Source organism: Macaca fascicularis, chromosome 7 (genome assembly GCF_037993035.2).
Source record: "Macaca fascicularis isolate 582-1 chromosome 7, T2T-MFA8v1.1".
In the NCBI taxonomy this organism is placed as follows: Eukaryota; Metazoa; Chordata; class Mammalia; order Primates; family Cercopithecidae; genus Macaca; species Macaca fascicularis.
The window spans coordinates 131812807-131831586 of record NC_088381.1 but is presented as its reverse complement, the minus strand read 5'-3'; the positions used below and the strand labels follow the sequence as shown (position 1 = coordinate 131831586).

The 18780-nt window shown below is 37.8% G+C and overlaps 1 protein-coding gene across 12 annotated transcripts in view; it reads right to left on the bottom strand.

Annotated features, from left to right (window-relative positions):
- SYNE2 (spectrin repeat containing nuclear envelope protein 2) overlaps window positions 1-18780 on the bottom strand; it is a 376210-nt gene that overhangs the window by 230581 nt on the left and 126849 nt on the right. For all 12 annotated transcript variants that reach the window (XM_065548888.1, XM_065548887.1, XM_005561459.4 and 9 more), the window contains exons 14-23: window positions 17824-17986; window positions 16097-16175; window positions 15657-15844; window positions 14037-14201; window positions 12962-13111; window positions 10248-10409; window positions 6346-6504; window positions 5797-5970; window positions 2646-2780; window positions 1412-1570 (exon numbers count right to left, since the gene is read on the bottom strand). In XM_065548888.1, coding sequence (XP_065404960.1) covers window positions 1412-1570; window positions 2646-2780; window positions 5797-5970; window positions 6346-6504; window positions 10248-10409; window positions 12962-13111; window positions 14037-14201; window positions 15657-15844; window positions 16097-16175; window positions 17824-17986 — 1534 coding nt within the window. The remainder of the gene's footprint in view (window positions 1-1411; window positions 1571-2645; window positions 2781-5796; window positions 5971-6345; window positions 6505-10247; window positions 10410-12961; window positions 13112-14036; window positions 14202-15656; window positions 15845-16096; window positions 16176-17823; window positions 17987-18780) is intronic.

Genomic DNA, 18780 nt, shown 5'->3' with positions numbered 1-18780 from the left:
GTGGAAGAAAGGGCAAATTCTCCAAGTAAAAGGGGAGAGAGGTTATTGCTAGCAGAAGGACCACCAAGAGGACGAAAACCACGAAGATAATGAAAAGCACTAGATGTCTCAAAGGACCAGTACTCCCGTGGGGCTGGACTGCACAGCACAGGAGGGATGCTAAAGGGGTTTCCTGGGCCAGGCTATGAAGGAACTAAGTGGCCTTCTAAAATGTCTGGAATTGTCCTGGGGGTATGGCGAACTGGCGACGTAAGATTTGTGGCTCAAAAGGACAACTCTGCTGCTGGTATGGAAGATGAGATGAAGCAACCATCATCATTCTGAGAAAAGAACCCTGGCTTAGATAAGTGGCAACACTACTGGAAAGGAAGAAGCTGTTCTGAAGAATACCAGATGGGGCTTGGCAACAGATTTAATTAAGCCTGAGTGGAAAGGAAGGGAGGAAGGAGAGGAAGGGCGTCATGAGACAGCAATGCCATTCATTACCAGGAGGCAGAATACAAAATGAACCTTTGAGAGGAGATGTTATTGGTTCAGTTTTGAGCTCACTGAATTTGAGTTCTCCAAAAAACACTGGTGATATCTACTAATCAGTGAGAAATAGAACATAGAATTCAGGTGAAACGACTCAGCTGGAGAGAAAAATTGACGCACTATCATTGCAGAGAAGGCAGGTCAAACCCCAGAGTGCATAAAATCGCCTAAGGGAAGCATGAAATTAGCCAAAAGTGGAGGTGGAGACCCCCTTCTTCAAAAGCAAAACACTAAGATAATACAATAAAAAGGAATATTTGTGAAGACACTAAAAAGAACTCACTGCAAATTATATATTGCTATGTATTTACATATCTACATCTATATTTATATATATCTACATAGATAGATAGACAGATGATAGATAGATATAGAATTATATAAAGCAAGAGAGACTGACAGTGGGAGAGCCATAGCAGTAGAAACTTAAAAAGAAACAAAAAAAAGGGTCAGAAATGTCACATACATAAAAGCAATCAAATAGGATGGAGACCAAAAAAAGATCATGAGATTTGCCCCAGCTGCTTTATACCCTGATTTGCTCGTTTTCTCAAAAGCTGTGCTTCTGAGGACACTGTATACTGACAAAAGCCAACTATGGGTACTTTAGTAACAGTTGACACATTTGTGACCAGAGTCTGAGGACAGGGGCCATTGAGACACATCAAGAGAAATCATAAAATATTAACTCAGTGCCGAATTTTCTCACTTCTAAAAAGTAAGAAGCACAGGCTCTGTGAAGCACAGAAGTGATCATCCCCAGGGGAGAGGAGGGCTGGGTAATTTTCAAGTTTCATCCTAGACTAAAGATACACACAACCATTTAAGATAAACCCCAAAATGATGACGAAATTTAAGTGGAAACACGTTATTGTACCTCATGTTCTTTGATGAGACCCTTGGTCCTTCCTCTACGGATAAGTTTCTTTTCTTTATTTATTTGCTTTTCAAGTTTTAAAATATTGTCACTAAGCTTCCCTTTTTCAATATCTATTTTCAGTTGTTGAACATATAAAGACAGTTCATGATGAAGAGACTGCAAAAAAAAAAAGGGGGGGGAATATATTAACCACAGGAACAAAATATACAAAAAAGTATTTATAGTGACAATAAATACATGTGTAGTGACAAAAGGACAGAAACAAAGCTTAAGTGCCATTCTGATTCATCCATATATTTTGGGGGGAGATGTTTTAAAACATCCCAGGCCCATAAACATGGGTTTTTTTTTCAAACTCGAAATGTATTTTAGCTGTGAAAGGCACTGTTAAGAAAATGAAAAGACAAGCTACAGACTGAGGGAAACTGTATGCAAACAGATAACTGAGCCCATGGAGACATAAGTAAATGTAATGTTTATCCTGGATGAGATTCTAGAACAGACAGAAAGAACATCTGGGGAAAACTGTGAAAAGGTCAATAAAGTGCAAACTTTAGGTAATAATAATGTATCAACCTGTCACAGTAAACTGCTAGAAAAAACAACGTATTAACATTGACCCAGTAATTGTATCAACGATACTATACTAATGTAAGATGCTGATAACAGAGGAATCTGGGCATGGGGTACACTGGAACTCTCTGCACCATCTTTACAGTAATTCTGTAAATCTAAAACTATTTTAAAGTAAAAAAAAGTTTATTTTAAAACGAGTTTTAGGAGGATCCTTAACAGTACATATTCAATCCTCTTACACATAGAGATATAGACACATACATTTTAATTATCATATTAATTACACATTTCAATATTATCATTTAATATTAATTGCCATTAATTATCAGAGCACAATCTCAGTGGTAGATGCTTTCCACAAATCATTGCATCAATTCCACCCAGTAGGTGGTGTTATCTCATTTTTATCAGGGAGGCTCCTAAAAGTTAGCTACCTTGCTCAGCGTCATAGCTGCTGAATCCAGGTTTGTCTGCCACCAAAGCCTAGACCTATTCTGCTATGAAACTCTGTATGAACCCTGGGACTGCAGCTTGCAGGGACCAGCCCACCAGTGATACAGTGTAGGCAGGAAAACCCCAGGGATGGCTCTGACAACCGACAGCCCAGGATCAGACATAGAAAAACGTAAGTGCAGAGACATACGCATGTTCTTACCTCCCACTCGGCACACACATCTCTACTCTTTTCTTCTAAAGACATCTTTATGTCCTCGGTTACATTAGTTTTCAGTTCTTCCACAGCTTTCAAATACTTGGCCAGACTCTTTGTATTATAAATTATTAGTGCTTCCTAAAGAAAAAAAAAAATGCAAACGAGATCATAGAAACCTCATTCTAATTCTACTGCCAAATCCTCAAAGCTAATTTTGGTATGTCTTTAACTGGTAAAGTAGGAAGGGGCTCTCTGAAGAACATCTGAAGATTTATAGGAGACTTCTCTTTGTAAATTGAGGTTGCTAGCCCTTTGGCATCTCTTGAATTCTTTTCAAAAGAGTGCCAAAATATTTATTATTCAAATGTAGTTACACATGAGGCCCAGATTAAGATACCTTCATGATATTCAAAATGATTTTTGTTACCCCATTGATAAGTAATTATAAAGTTCACTGTACAGGTTTAATAAGCCACTGGTTAAGTTTCCTCTGAAGTTCTTTTTTTTGTTTGTTTTTTGAGAGGGAGTCTCGTGCTGTCACCCAGGCTGGAGTGCAGTGGCCAGATCTCAGCTCACTGCAAGCTCCGCCTCCCGGGTTTGCGCCATTCTCCTGCCTCAGCCTCCTGAGTAGCTGGGACTACAGGCGCCCGCCACCTCGCCCGGCTATTTTTTCGTATTTTTTAGTAGAGACGGGGTTTCACTGTGTTAGCCAGGATGGTCTCGATCTCCTGACCTCGTGATCCGCCCGTCTCGGCCTCCCAAAGTGCTGGGATTACAGGCTTGAGCCACCGCACCCGGCCTTGAAGTTCTTAAGTATTGAGCAGACAACCATACTTCAGAAGCAATATAACATGAAGAGTCTACCAGTTTTGTTTTGTTTTGTTTTGTTTTTTGTTTTGAGATAAGTTCTCGATCTGTCACCTAGGCTGAAGTGCAGTGGCACAATCACAGCTCACTGAAACCTCAAACTCCTGGGCTCAAGCAAGCCTCCCACCTCAGCCTCCCAGAATGCTGGGATCACAGGTGTGAGCCACCGTACCCGGCCAAGACAAAATTTATAGAAAGGTTAACTATCGTGCATAAGCAGTTAGCTGAAAGGAGGCCAATTTTTTTCACCATCAACTTCAAAGTTTTGCCCAGGGCCACTCACGTTGGCAGTCTCTCCCCAGCAGTACACAAGGATGGGAACAGCCGTGACAGGCATGTGTCTGCTCCTAACCTGACATACTCTACAGGAGCAGAAACATGGCCTAGGTAACTAGTGAATGACAGAACAAAAAAACAGGTCGGGGCCTGTGTGTGAAAAAGGCCCCTACAGGAGAGAGAAGATGAAAGTCATTCTCAGGGAGAAGCCAAGCAGGGTGGGAATTCGCTCATTCACTCATTACACATTTTTATGGACCGGCTGCAGGTAAGGCACAATGTTGAGCTCCAGGGCCCTCCTCCAAGGCCTCCTGGAGGACTGCTAGATTTATGACCTGGGGAGACACCTTTACCCTGTATGCTAGTCATAGCTGGGAGCTCCCACTGCCCGTGTGTGCATGCCTACCAGGACAGGGATCTTGCTTCTGCTGTGAAAGTGTATCCACTTGACTAAATGCCATTGGCAAAATGGGGGAAAACCAAAAGGAAGACGGTCAGGGAGAGGAAAATGGTGTGAGAACTGACACCTCCAGCCCTTCTCTGGTAAAGAAGCCAAGCAGCTGAGCACAGTGGCTCATGCCTGTAATCCCAGCACTTTGGGAGACTGACTTGGGAGGATCACTTGAGGCCAGGAGTTTGAGACCAGCCTTGGCCAACAGAGTGAGACCCTTTTCCTACAAAAAAAATTTAAAAAAATTAGCGGGCGTAGTGGTGTGTGCTTGTAGTACCAGCTACTTGGAGGCTGAGGCAGGAGGACAGCTTGAACCCAGGAGTTGGAGGCTGCAGTGAGCCGAGACAGCACCACTGTACTCCAGCCTGGGTGACAGAGTGAGACCCTGTCTCAAAGAAAAAGAAAAAGAAAAAGAGGGAGCCTAGGAGCCTCTCTTTTTTTTTCCTTCTGTTTTTCCTGACCAGACCATATCTAGCCACCTAGAATCCAGCCTCACCATCATTTAAAACAACCATTCATTCTTAAGGTCAATTTAGTACTTTCAGGAACCCGGGAGTAAAAGTGGGAATAAAAGACAGAGGCAAGTGGTTGAAGGTGGCAGCTAGCAAAGTGCAAATGGCATGAGATCAAGCAGACAAGGGCTACTAAGGTCATAGGAAAAGCAGTGCTGAAATGACTGACAACAGGGTCCCAGCATGGTTTGCAATCCAGAAAGGCAAAATAGTGTTGAGGCCCAGAAGACAGACGGAGGTCGTGATGAGAATGAAGAGAGGCTCCTATAGGGCGCCCTTTCATAAAGAGTAGGAGTAGGAATGGGCCACTGTCTTCCTGAATCTTTATTTCCTCCAAATGCCCAGCTCATTTTAAGTGTTCAATAAAGTGTGCTAAATGCTGAGTATGAATGAACAAAAGAGCTGGTATTACTCCACCTCTCCCATTTGCTCCAAGGTAGAGGCATTTAGCTTTGCTTCTAATTCCCCCAGCACCTCCCACCATGTCAATTAATAGTGAGTCTCTGGTTTGGTGACATCTTAAGCTGCAACCTCAGCCTATCAAACCATAAAAATTAACCTGAAACTGTCTCTATAAAAAACACTATTAGGTCTTTAATTACAGATAAGCATGTTTCAAAGTTTTTTAATAATAATGGTATTTTTTTATATTCAGAGAATGTATGCAAAGTAATTTCATATGCCTTATTTTCACTTAAAGTCTCACAACAAATCTGACAGGTGGATAGGGCTGGAATTATTACGCCAATTTTACAAATTAAAAAGCCAGAGAAATTAAATTCTGGTTCAATGTCATAGAGTCGGCTGCACTCTTTACACCATATCACTGAGTACATTCAGCAGATCCACAATAAAATTTGAATTAAAAAATTCTATACTTCAATACTTACATTTAGTAACCTCAGGGGAACAATATATAATACTGGGAAATTCTTTTTAAGTTATAGTAACTCAGTGTATAATTACAGTGAAGGAAACATCTTGATTTCAAACAAGATAGGCAGTTAACGATAAATGTCTTACATTTGATGGTTGAAAAGATTCCCACCTTGTATTTTGAAATGAGTTGACCGGGGCTCTCTCTTTGCCCCAGTAACTGCTGAGCCCTCGTCATATATGATTCAAGTTCCTTCTGGGATTCTTCCATCTTCAGCCTGATGTCCAATTCTGGTGAAACGTCGGCTGAGTTCTTCAACGCTGCAACAAGTTTTACCACATTGATCTTGAAGAAAAAAAAATTCTCAAATTAACACAGGGACCAATTCTTAATAAATTCTTAAGTTAACAAACACTTTGACTACTTGTTATTTTCCCACTAGACAAAGATATTTAGATATCTATCTAAATCATGATAAATCTATCTAAATTATGATAAATCTATCTAAACGTAGATATCTATCTAAATTTCATACTTATATACTATGATACTTATATTTTCCGACATGCTCTAAATTATAAAGAAATAACACATAAAGCAAAAGTAATATTTTACAAAACGTTTCCAAGCTACAGGGCTATCACCTCCCTTCACTGCCCATCCAGTGACCCCTTGGTTTTAGAGAACAGAATTACTAAATAGCGAATATTAAAGAGAGACCTGGACTTTCTCTTTAGCTTCTTGAATCTTTGCCTGAAGCCCAGTTGTGAGAACATGTTGAAAGGACTCCTGGCTTGAAATATTTTGTATATCCATTTGTAACGTATCTTCAGTTCTTGCCATAAGCTCATCATACATAGAGCCTCTGGCAATAAGATGCTATTAAAACAAATTGAAGTGAGATCACAATAAACATTCTTCTTATATGTTAAACATTACTCAAAACAATCTCAGGAAAACAAAAAAGTTCATTATTAATCCAAAATCCGGCAAATTTGCATTCTGAAAAATGATATTTTAAGGAGTCATTTTGAAAGTTCATATTGATACAATCAGATTCTGAACGTGTTTTATAGATTATAAAGTAAGCACTTCAATAAAATAAAGAATAAAAGTAATACAATGACAATAGAAAGAAAGTTGAGACAATGGTAATAAATCTTAAAATGAACTTGTTCCATGTCAAAGTAGTGAAGAGGAGAATTCAATAAATGTTACTGGAGAAAATAGCCATCAGAAAATAACCTTTATATATCATAACAGAAATAAATTCCAAATGGGTCAGAAATATGAAACCACAAAAAGAAGACATTATCCATAAAAACCAATCTGCAGCCAGGTGCAGTGACTCACACCTGTAATCCTAGCACTTTGGGAAGCTGAAGCGGGCTGATCACCTGAGGTCAGGAGTTCGAGACCGCCCTGGCCAACATGGTGAAACCCCATCTCTACTAAAAATACAAAATTAGCTGGTCATGGTGGCACGTGCCTGTAATCCCAGTTACTCGGGAGACTGAGGCAGGAGAATTGCTTGAACCCAGGAGGCAGAGGTTGCAGTGAGCCAAGACTATGCTCCTGAACTCCAGCCTGGGTGATAAGAGCAAAACTCCATCTCAAAAAATACAATAAAATAAATGAAATAAAATAAAACTGGCGGTGGCTCGTGCCTGTAATCCAAGCACTTTGGGAGGCCGAGGTGGGTGGATCATTTGAGGTCAGGAGTTTGAGATTAGCCTGGCCAACATGGGGAAACCCGACCTCTACTAAAAATACAAAAATTAGCCAGGTGTGGTGGCGGGTGCCTATAGTCCCAGCTACTTGAGAGGCTGAGGTAGAAGAATCTCTTGAACCTGGGAGGTAGAGATTGCAGTGAGCCAAGATTGCACCACTGCACTCCAGCCAGGGCAACAGAGCGAGACTCCGTCTCAAAAAAATAATAAAATGAAATAAAATCTGATCTGCTATCTCACTGCAGAGGGTCTTTCCAGGCCTAAGAGTAGGGACAGACATGACTGCATAAATATAAAAACCCTGCAGTGCAAAATAAAATAAACAAAGTCAACAACTCAGCAAAAATATTTGACACAGAAATGAAAATGGATCACAATTCAAAGAGCTTGTATAATTCAATTTAAAAAATGCCAGGATCCCAAAGAAAATTTTGAAAATATAAGAACAGATAATTCACAGAAACAGATGTCTAATAAATATATGATTGTTCAGTATCACATGTAGTCAAATAACTACGCATTAAAACAGTAAGGAGATACCACTTTTCAGTTCTCAAGTTAGCAAAAAATAATTTTTTAATTACAACTCACAGTGGCATGGAGATACGGTTTGGCTGTGTCCCCACCCAAATCTCATCTTGAATTCCTACTAGTTGTGGGAGAGACCCGGTGAGAGGTAATTGAATCATGAGGGCAGATCTTTCCTGTGCTGTTCTCATATAGGGAGTTGCCCTGCACAAACCCTCTTCTCTTGTCTGCCATCACATAGACATGCCTTTCACTCTCCGCCATGATTGTGAGGCCTTCCCAGCCACGTGGAACTATAAGTCCATTAAACCTCTTTCTTTTGTCAATTGCCCAGTCTCAGGTATGTCTTTCATAGCAGGGTGAAAACAAACTAATATACATGGGTATGATCAAATAGAAGTTATAGTGTGTGATATCAACTATGTAAATGTTGATCTTATTTGTCTTGGGGCACTGGAATTAACAGTGATTTCAATTTTTTGAAATTAGCACGTTCATTTATAATTTCAATTGTTCCCTCTTTTAAATTATAAAACCAACAAAAAAGCTCATGTAATTAAAAAAACTGAAAAACAATAGAAAGGTACAGCATGTAAAGAAAATATTCATAGCCAGGCGTGGTGGCTCACGCCTACAGCACTTTGAGGGACGGAGGCGGACAAATCACTTTAGCCCAGGAGTTCAAGGCCAGCCTGGGCAATACAGCAAAACCCTATCTCTACTAAAAATAAAAGAATTAGCTGGGCGTGATGGTGCATGCCTGCAATCCCAGCTACTTGGGAGGCTGAAGTGGAAGGATCACTTGAACCTGGGGAGGCTGAGTGAGCCATGACTGTGCCACTGTACTCCCGCCTGGGTGACAGAGCAGAACCCTGTCTCAAAAAAAAGGAAAGAAAATATTTATTTTATGTCTACCATGTATTAAGAGCTGGGAATAACACAGGATTAAGATAGACTCAGTTACTGGTATAGCTTTACAGATATTTTTCTATGAATATAAATGCATTATATATAAAAATACAACTCTGTTTAAAAACCACAAATGAGATTACATTATCTCATTATCCATACAGTTTAGGAACTTGTATTTCTTACTTTAGAATATATCTTGATCCAGTATTTTGATCCAATGAATATCTACTTAATTCTTTCTTAATAGAAATATATTTCAGTGTGCTTGTATGTTCACAATAATTTTTAAATTATTAAAAAAATTTTTAAATTTTAATTTCTACCTCATTTTTTTCATGAAAATAAATTCCAGATACAGTAGATAAATAAATACTAAAAATCAGAAAAGCACTGGCAGATGAGATGGCATGATAAATTTATATAATATTTTCAAAGTAATAAAAACTATCACACAATGAAAACACAAAATGCTGAAAGACACACTTTTCAGAAATGTAGGCTTAGAAAAATTATGTAAATGTTCCTTTTTATTCTAGGAACTTCCCATCTTGTTGTAATTTATGCTCTGTAGGTTTTATAGCTGAGCTGGAACTCAGTAAAAACCTCAATGATAACTCCTTTCCCAGGAGAACTAAGTGACATTAAAACACACTCTTGCCTCATTGCCTTTCAATGAGTTGACTGCCTGAGAATAAAGACAGAATGGAGATCTAACAACATGAGTCACTCTGCCTGCACTGAGTAAGGAAAGGAGAGTGGCTTCATCAGTGGGTGAACTTTCAAAGCATAGATTGTGTGATTTTTTTTTTTTTTTTTCTAGAAGGAGTCTCACTCCGTCACCAGGCTGGAGTGCGGTGGTGTGATCTTGGCTCACTGCAACCTCCGCCTCCTGGGTTCAAGCAATTTTCCTGCCTCAGCCTCCCGAGTAGCTGGGACTACAGGTGCATGTGCCACCATGTCCAGCTAATTTCTTGTATTTTCAGTAGAGACGGAGTTTCACCATATTGGCCAGGATGGTCTCGATCTCTTGACCTTGTGATCCACCCGCTTCAACCGCCCAAAGTGCTGGAATTGCTGGCGTGAGCCACCGTGCCCAGCCTGATTGTATAATCTCTTATGTGTACTCTGTACTGAGCTCTATGAGACTGAACTCACTCATCTCTTCATTGTCCTCTGGTGCAAGAGAATATTTTAACCCACAGGTTATGGCTAAGAAAATAAGTCCAAGAGCTTAACATTCATAGGTATTATCAGTGGTCTCCTAATCTAACCTCTGCTTTCAAGCAAAATAACAACAAATGATCCAGTGATAAAATCCATTCATTTTTAAAACACCCAACAAAGAAAATTAAAACTGTAGGTTTATTACTACTTACTTTAAAACTTTCTATTTATCTTAAAACATAAATGCACGACCATGAAAGTACCCTCTTAATACTTTTACACTCATACCTTCAAAGATTCTTCCATTGAGGTGCCCACATTATCTTGATCCAAAACAGATTTGGCTTCTGCCTCCCAGATTTCCACTTGTCCAATGAGTTTTTCAACATCTTTAGCCACTTTTAGTTGCCCTGTGAATTCTTCATCTTCTTTTTCATGTTCCTCTCCAGCCTACAACATTCAAAATTACCACTGAAAATGTCAGCATGTACATAACAAAATAATTTTCCTTTTCAAAAAGTTACACCTGTAATCCCAACTCTTTAGGAGGCCAGGGCAGGAGGATCGCTTTAGGCTAGGAGTTTGTGACCAGCCTGGGCAACAAAGCGAGACCTCATCTCTCCAAAAAATTTTAAAGTTAGCTGGACATAATGGTGCATGCCTGTAGTTCTAGCTACTCAGGAGGCTGAGGCAAGCGAATTGCCTAAACCCAGGAGTTTGGAGCTATGATCATGCCACTGCATTCCAGCCTGGGCAACAAAGCAAGATCCTGTGTTCAAAAATAAAAGATAAAAAAGTTACACCACTTTCTTTCCTGAAGAGTGCTAATTAAACATATTTTAACGATGTAAGATGTCATTCTTTGACAACAATAACTTTTTTTGTTTATATGAGGTCTCGCTTTATTGCCCAGGCTGGAGTACAGTGGCACAATCACAGCTCATTGCAGCCTCAACCGCCCAGGCTCAAGTGATCCTCCCACCTCGGCTTCCCGAGTAGCTGGGATTACAGGAGTATGCCACTATGTCTAGCTAATTTTTTATATTTTGTAGAGATGGGGGTCTCACTATGTTGCCCAGGCTGATCTCAAACTCCTGGGCTTAAGCCCCATCTCAGCCTCCCAGAGAGCTGGGATTACAAGTATGAGCCACCATGCCTGGCCAATGATCACACTTCAAAATAGTATATATCACTTTGCAAATTAAAAACTTTGTTCAGGGTTTCTTACTTAATTATAATATCATTCCTATCAGATAATACTTTCTCCATTTTACATGTAAGAAGATTAAAGTTTAGTAAATTATGGTAAGTGACGGTAAACACATTGCTAAAACTCATACACGATTTAAATAAATTCAGCTATTAGTAATGGTAGTTGTGAAATATCAAGAAGAAACTCGGAATCAAATTTCAACAAAATTAAATCTTTTCCCCATTAATAATCTATAGGTTGACATACTATAGCTTTACATGATAGATACATTATTTCTTAAACTATATGTTGACAAATTATAATGGCTTATATTTATGGAGTACACAGACACTTGTTTTTGTTTTTTTTTTTTTGCGACAGAGTCTCAGTCCGTCACCCAGGCTGGAGTGCAGTGGTGCAATCTTGGCTCACGGCAATCTCCACCTCCTGGGTTCAAGCAATTCTCCTGCCTCAGCCTCCCACGTAGCTGGGATTACAGGCACCCGCCACCACTCCTGGCTAATTTTTGTATTTTTAGTAGAGATGGGGTTTCACCATGTTGGCCAGGCTGGTCTCAAACTCCTGACCTCAAGTGATCCGCCTGCCTCAGCCTTCCAAAGTGCTGGGATGACAGGCGTGAGCCACCGCTCCCAGCCCAAAGATACATTCTTAAAGTTGTTTTTAATCAGATCACTATTTTATTTATTTTATTTTAAATAGAGATAGGGTTTCACTATGTTGCCCAGGTTGGTCTCGAACTTTTAAGCTCAAGCAATCCTCTCGCCTCAGCTTCCCAAAGTGCTAGAATTGAAGTCATAAGCCACCTTGCCTGGTCAAATCACATTTTAAATGTATCAGAAGACTCTAGTATTTTAAAGCACACTGCAAAAATTCAGATCTTTCAAGATTTTCTAAGTAGGCATTCTTTACGCTGGCACTCCATCATGCCAGTAGGTCCCAGACAGTTTAAAAGTAGTTTAAGTAAAGCTGTGTAAGTTATCACGAAGGTGGAGCATGTCCCAAGCCATAGGTATTATATCTTACAAGTATATGATTTTTAATTTATTTTTTGTTCTTTTCCCATACTTTTTCCTATAAAGTCATCCTCCAAATTACACAACAAAACAAGGAAGAAATAGAATATTTTCCCCCATTTTACAGAAAGGAAGCAAGACACACGGAGGCCAGGGGTTAGCTTAAAGGTAGCCAATTTCTGTGCACTAGTCAGAAGTAATCTCGAGAAAATAACAACTCAATTTACACTGCTCAGAGTCAGGATTGCTCTGTGAGTCTGTGAGAGCACAGTAAGTGGAGTAAGTAAGACTTTCATGCTAAAGACTTCATGAGGGAAAACATTTAAGCATTTTCCTAGGAAATGACCATACTTTAAATGTTATCTAACAATTCACACATTTACCACCATCTCAACAGTATCTTTTCTTTCTTTTTTTGAGGCGGGAGTCTTACTCTGTCACCCAGGCTGGCGTGCAGTGGCTCGATCTCGCCTCACTGTCAACTTCCACCTCCCAGGCGCAAGTAATCCTCCCACCTCAGCCTCCCGAGTAGCTAGAACCACAGGTGTGCAAACACATGCCCAGCTAATCTTTTGTATTTTTGGTATAGACAGAGTTTTGCCATGTTACCCAGGCTGATCTCGAACTCCTGAGCTCAAGCGATCTACCTGCTTTGTCCTCCCAAAGTGCTGGGATTACAGGCACGAGCCACTGTGCCTGGCAGTATCTTTTTTATTAATAGCAAACTTAAATTATTTCTATATGCAAGTGAAATATACAAAGTACGATTATTTTACCTTTATATGTTGATTAGAATTTTCAGGAAGTTCTATTGATGTATCTGTTGAAAACTCAACAGTTGCTTTTTCTTCTTTAGATAGAATATTTCCAGAACTGTCAAAAGTGGGCTGATCCTGTTTTTTTATCATCAGTGGCAGGTTCATTTCCTATACAAAATTAATTTCATGAAATTTAATACTCATATTTTATTTTATGCTAATATACATTACAAACAGGAAGTGGACGTAATATATTCAACTATACGTTTAGGATTAAACTACAACTGTGCTATAAAATGTGAGCTTTTCACATAAAACACCTATGTCTCAAATTGTTAAGAATCAGTTGAAAAAATATTTTATAAAAAGTCTGCTTTTATGAGGCACTATGCTACATATAAAGATAAATAAGGCTCGGTGTATGTTCTCAATGAGCTGAAAATCTAATAGGCAAAACAATACTTGTTTTTCCTTCATGACAGCTCTGTAGTAAAAAGAGTTCAAGAATTAAAAGCTTTCTCAGGCATATACTCAAGAAAGGTTTAAGAATTGAAAGCTCTCATGGGCATACACTCAAAGAAAACATGTGTCCACATGAATGTCCATAGCTACATTGTTCATAAAAACCCAAAAAGTGAAAAGAATCCAAATGTGCATCAACTAGAGAATGGATAAACAAAATGTGGTATATCCATACAATGATTTATTATTTGCCAATAAAAAGGAATGAAGTACGATTACATTCTATAATAGGGATGAACCTTAAAAATATTATGCCAAGTAACATAAGCCAGTCACAAGAGATCACATATTATATGATTCTATTATGTGAAATGTCCAGAATAGGCTAATCTATAGAAAGACAGTGGATTCGTGGTTGCATAGGGCTGGGGCAGGGGGCATTGGAAGAAAATAGGGAGTGACTGCTAGGGTTTCCTTATGAAGTAATAAAAATGTTCTAAATTTTTTATGGTAATGGCTACATAACTCTGTGCATATACCAGAAATCAATCAGTTATGACCTTACAATGAGTAAATTGTATGGTACATAAATCATATCTAAATAAAGCTGCAACCAATCAAAAGAACTTACAAGTTGAGTTTTTGAAACCAACTTTCTCCATCTTTTATTCAGCCTTCTCAGCTCTTTAGAAATAGATGATCCAACCACATCATCGCTGACTTCGACTAAGAAATTTCCTGCTTCATTTAAAGTAGCATGTTCTAGATTCCACTGGGCTAGTGTCTCAAAGGGTACCTACACAACACACAAGCAACATACTATCTTAATGACATAATACTCTCTTTCTATTATGTATAATAAATGTTCACCAAGGCTTTTTTTTTTTTTTTTTTTGAGATGGAGTCTTGCTCTGTTGCCCAGGCTGGAGTGCAGTAGCGCAATCAAGGTCATGGCAACCTCCGTACCAAGACTAATCCTAAGCAACATTCTTTGCAGAGACTTTGACTTTCCCCTTAGAGGAGTCTCCCAACCCTGTTGGTCTAGCTCTTCACTCCTAAGTGCTAACTGGCAAGTGCCAGCTGTCTGTCATCACTCCTGGTCCTGGACTTTTAAGATGCATCTGATCTCTCTTTCCACATGGCTGATGAACTTACAGCAGAGGTTTCCAAACTTGTTTAGTGCATGGAGCCTTAATTGTCTCATTAATTTTTTCAGAGAGTCCCTAGGCCAGAAATATTATCTAACAGTTCCCATTTTCAGTAGTTAGGTTCAACAACTTAGTAGCAGCATGGTATCCAACAGATGGATGTTGTTGTGTCTCCTTCAAATTTTAGAGTGTTCCGTAAGTTCTCTTAGTTCTCTCTGGTAGCTCAGGGTTTCTTAGCAGTTTGGGTATTACAACCTTAGAGTGTTATTTTTCTCTGAGTTATGTACATTTTTATAGACAATCTTTAAAGACAGAAGGACTGTTGGAAGACAAAGATTTTAAATTCTAGTACTAATACAGGTGACAGAAGTGATGACTCAATCCCTAAAATGCTCTTTTTTGCACTCTTACAGTTATCACAAATTTTACTTTAACACAAATAATCTATTTTATATTAATTTTAGTTTCTATTTTGGAAATGTTTAATCTGAAAGGCTATCTATAGCCATCTGCAACAGAAAAAAACAAATGAAAGAAAGAAAAACCACCTCAAATAATCATAGAACAGATTATTACATGAATAACACATGAAAACAATAATGAATTACATTGACAGTTCTTCCACACCCCTACAGATAAGTTAAGGTATCTTGATTTTCCTCCTCTAGAAACTCAGGAAGATTTTAGAGCTGAAAGGTTTCAACCAAATGGAAAAATAAAATTTTCTGAACAGTAGTTTATTTTAACTGTGTCTATAAGCTACCCAGTATATTAAGTCTTATTTCCTCTCCAAAGAGCTTAGCAAAACATCTCCCAAAAGCTATTACTCCATATGCAAGTTATACCTTAAGAAAGCTCTGTGTGTGGGAAGGGGGGGCGTGTATGTGTGTGCGTGACCATGTATAAAACCTATAAACCAGTGGAGAAAACTGCCTCTTGGCAATTATATTGGGAAGAAACTAAATTTTTTCCAAGACCTTGAAGAATTTTCCAAAACACTGGTGTACTCTTCTTTGTTTTCTCATCTTTGGATTGAAAATGAGGGTCACAAAACAAAACGATTAAAAAATAAAATTGAGCAGATGCTATTAGACTGCAAATACCTCTTTAATTTCTTCCTTCTTTGTCTCCTCAAAGCAAGCCCTTAGTAAGCGAAGGTTTTCCACATAAGTAGCCCAACATGCCAGCACTTTTTGTAGAGTGGACTTCACATTACATATTTTTTTTCTATACATACAAACATCAGATTTCACCATCATATACTGTTTACTAATATTCTGACATTCTCCAGCTACAATATCAACAAAACAAAAAAGCAATCTTAGAAAACAATTTTTTATTAATACTATTTTAAAATATTTGCATACTAATTGACAGTGGCAAAATAATATGTACTCTGACAATATTAAAAGTGAAAGCAAGAATTTTCCCAGGAAAACATGCACATAAAACTAATTTCTAAAACATTATATAGAAAGCACAACAGATAAAACATCATTGTTAAGTGACAGTCATTCCTCAAAAAGTAACTGAACTACTTTACCCAAATTCTTATAAATTTCTCCACATTTTTGAAAAGAAGTATCAAGTCGAGCTAGCAATTCTTCTTCTTCAACAAATTTCTGGGAAGAAAACAAAAAGACAGTTTTTACTTTTAAAATTGTGCCAAGAAATCCAGATAGAGAGATACAGCCATTCAATGAAGGACATAGTTACCAAAATTTCTTTAGGGCTTTAATACTACATATTTGGTAGGAAAAGACGAAGAAGGATGGTGAAAATCTAGGAGACATAAGCTGGGTGTGAACATTAAATAGGTCTGACATCTGATAAAATTGATCTTAATGTGGTGACATGGTGTTACAATGGTATTCCTCTTGTGGAAAAAGGCAAGTTAAGTATTTATAGTAATTTCAGGATCTCCTACTTTGCACATTTTATTAATATTACATAATTGTGTCAGTTGCTCTTATTTCACATGCTTTATTAATATTGAGTACTTTTTTTAGATAGAGTATGTTACAAAAAGATATCCATCACACAGAAACATTTCAGAAACTACCATTAACCAAATTCTGTTACAGAAAAATACTAAGTTAATTCAAAATTCATATTTACTTTATATTTATGTGTGCCAATAGTATGAATATTTAAATAGAAAAATGAAAATTCAACCAAGGAAAAAGAAATAGAAATACTCAAAATCTAGCCTAGTTTAGAATGATGCTTTCTGTTTGGAAACTTAGAGTGTTTAAGTCATAAATTGGAAGTAAATTTCTCTATCATTTTTTAAATTTTTACAACAAAATTTACAATCGTGGATTTTCCTTTCCCCTCTCATTTCTTTTTTTTTTTTTTTTTTTCTTTTTGAGACAAAGTCTCGCTCTGTCGCCCAGGCTGGAGGGCAGTGCAGTGGAACAATCTCAGCTCACTGCAACCTCTACCTCCCAGGGTTCAAGTGATTCTCCTGCCTCAGCCTCCCAAGCAGCTGGTATTACAGGTGCCTACAACCACACCTGGCTAATTTTTGTATTTTTAGTAGAGGGAGGTTTCGCCATGTTGGCCAGGCTGGTCTCGAACTCCTGACCTCAGGTGATCCGCCTGCCTTGGCCTCTCAATGTGTTGGGATTACAGGTGTGCGCTACCGCGCCCAGCCCCACCTCATCTCTAAAAGGAGGGAAACAAAAAGAAGGACAAGGCCTAAATGTAGAACTGACATTTCTGTGATGCTGTAGTTTTAACTTAGATGTGAACACACTTATATTTAAGTCACTTCAAACATTTTTCCTATAAATTAGAAGAGCTAAAGCCAAAAAGAAAGCCTCAAGACAAAAGAAAAAATGTACTGTTTATCCTAGCTAGTAAAATTTAGTAAGTTAAGATCAAAATGTTATAAGAAAAATGTAATTACTGCATGAAACTATGAATCTGAAAAGGAACCCAAAATTAACATTTCAAGTAAGTGAAAGAAGGAATTTTTAATGAAAAAAAAGCATGGAAACCTTTCATATTATGTTAATAGACCTGGTTAACTCTTAATCTCCCCTTGGGTAGTAAGTAGTGATATTTTCTATTTTTTTACCCTTTCCTATGCTGCTGTTTGACTCCCTGTAATTCTCCTCTCCAGGCAATATTTAAGCTAATGAAATCTACCAAGAAAACCCATCTCAAAACCCAAAGAGTTAATGGGAAATCGTGCCAAGGAAAAATGCAAACACAGCACCCAGAGACGGAGGAGAGTTGCCTAAGACACAAAATTTAAAAGCTTACATGCCAGTCTTCCAGCAATAATTCCACAGATTCTCTGCTCCCATATTTAATGTTCCAAATATCCAATTTTGATTTCACTTCATCTACCAAACCAAGAACTAAGCACGTGTAGTAATGAAATTCTAGAAGTAGAATAAATTTTTTCTCCAAAATGTTGTTGATTCTGGAAAACAGTGCAGGTTTTGGAATTTAACTTAATATTATTGACCAAATGTGAGAAATCTGTTCAGCATTTTTAAAAATACTGAGGCTTTAACTCTTTCTTTTAAGCACATGGAACTCAGATGTATCATTGTCTTTTTCTTTTTTAAACATTGTAAAACAAATACTGTGACTAGATATAAAACAACTATTTCTAAGGTAAAAACATCAAACACAACATTTTCTGAATAAACGATTCCCCGACTGACAAATCCTATAATAAAATGTTGATCTATGAAATATTTTACTAAATCTGAAAACTTTCATATAACTTAATGAAACTATAATCTAAGTTTATATATTAAAAGTTTTCATTATAAAGGCTAATACCCTCTCACTATTCTAATAAGTTGCTTTTGAGTAATGAGAAAAGATAATCAATTAAATAATCTCAATATTTATAGTATTTTACAGTTTATAAAGTGCTTTCATATCCCTCCTCCCATTTGATCCAGTTTCCCGGTAAGACCTGAACAGGGCAATTATCATTAACCTAAATTTATGAAGGTGGAAACATGCTCAAAAAGAGAGTGACTTATCCAAAACCAAGATACAGAGCTCAGTTTCTGAATGTTTTCCATCACCATATTCTAACATTCAATAAAAAAGTAGGTATGTTGCCATAATATCTGTAACGTTACCACTATATAAAATGTGAAGATACTGTTATCAAGATTTAAAGGAGAATACTTGGTAAAAATTATCTAAAAATCTGTATTTTGTGGTCTCTGTAATACCAGTTGTTATTCAAACGTG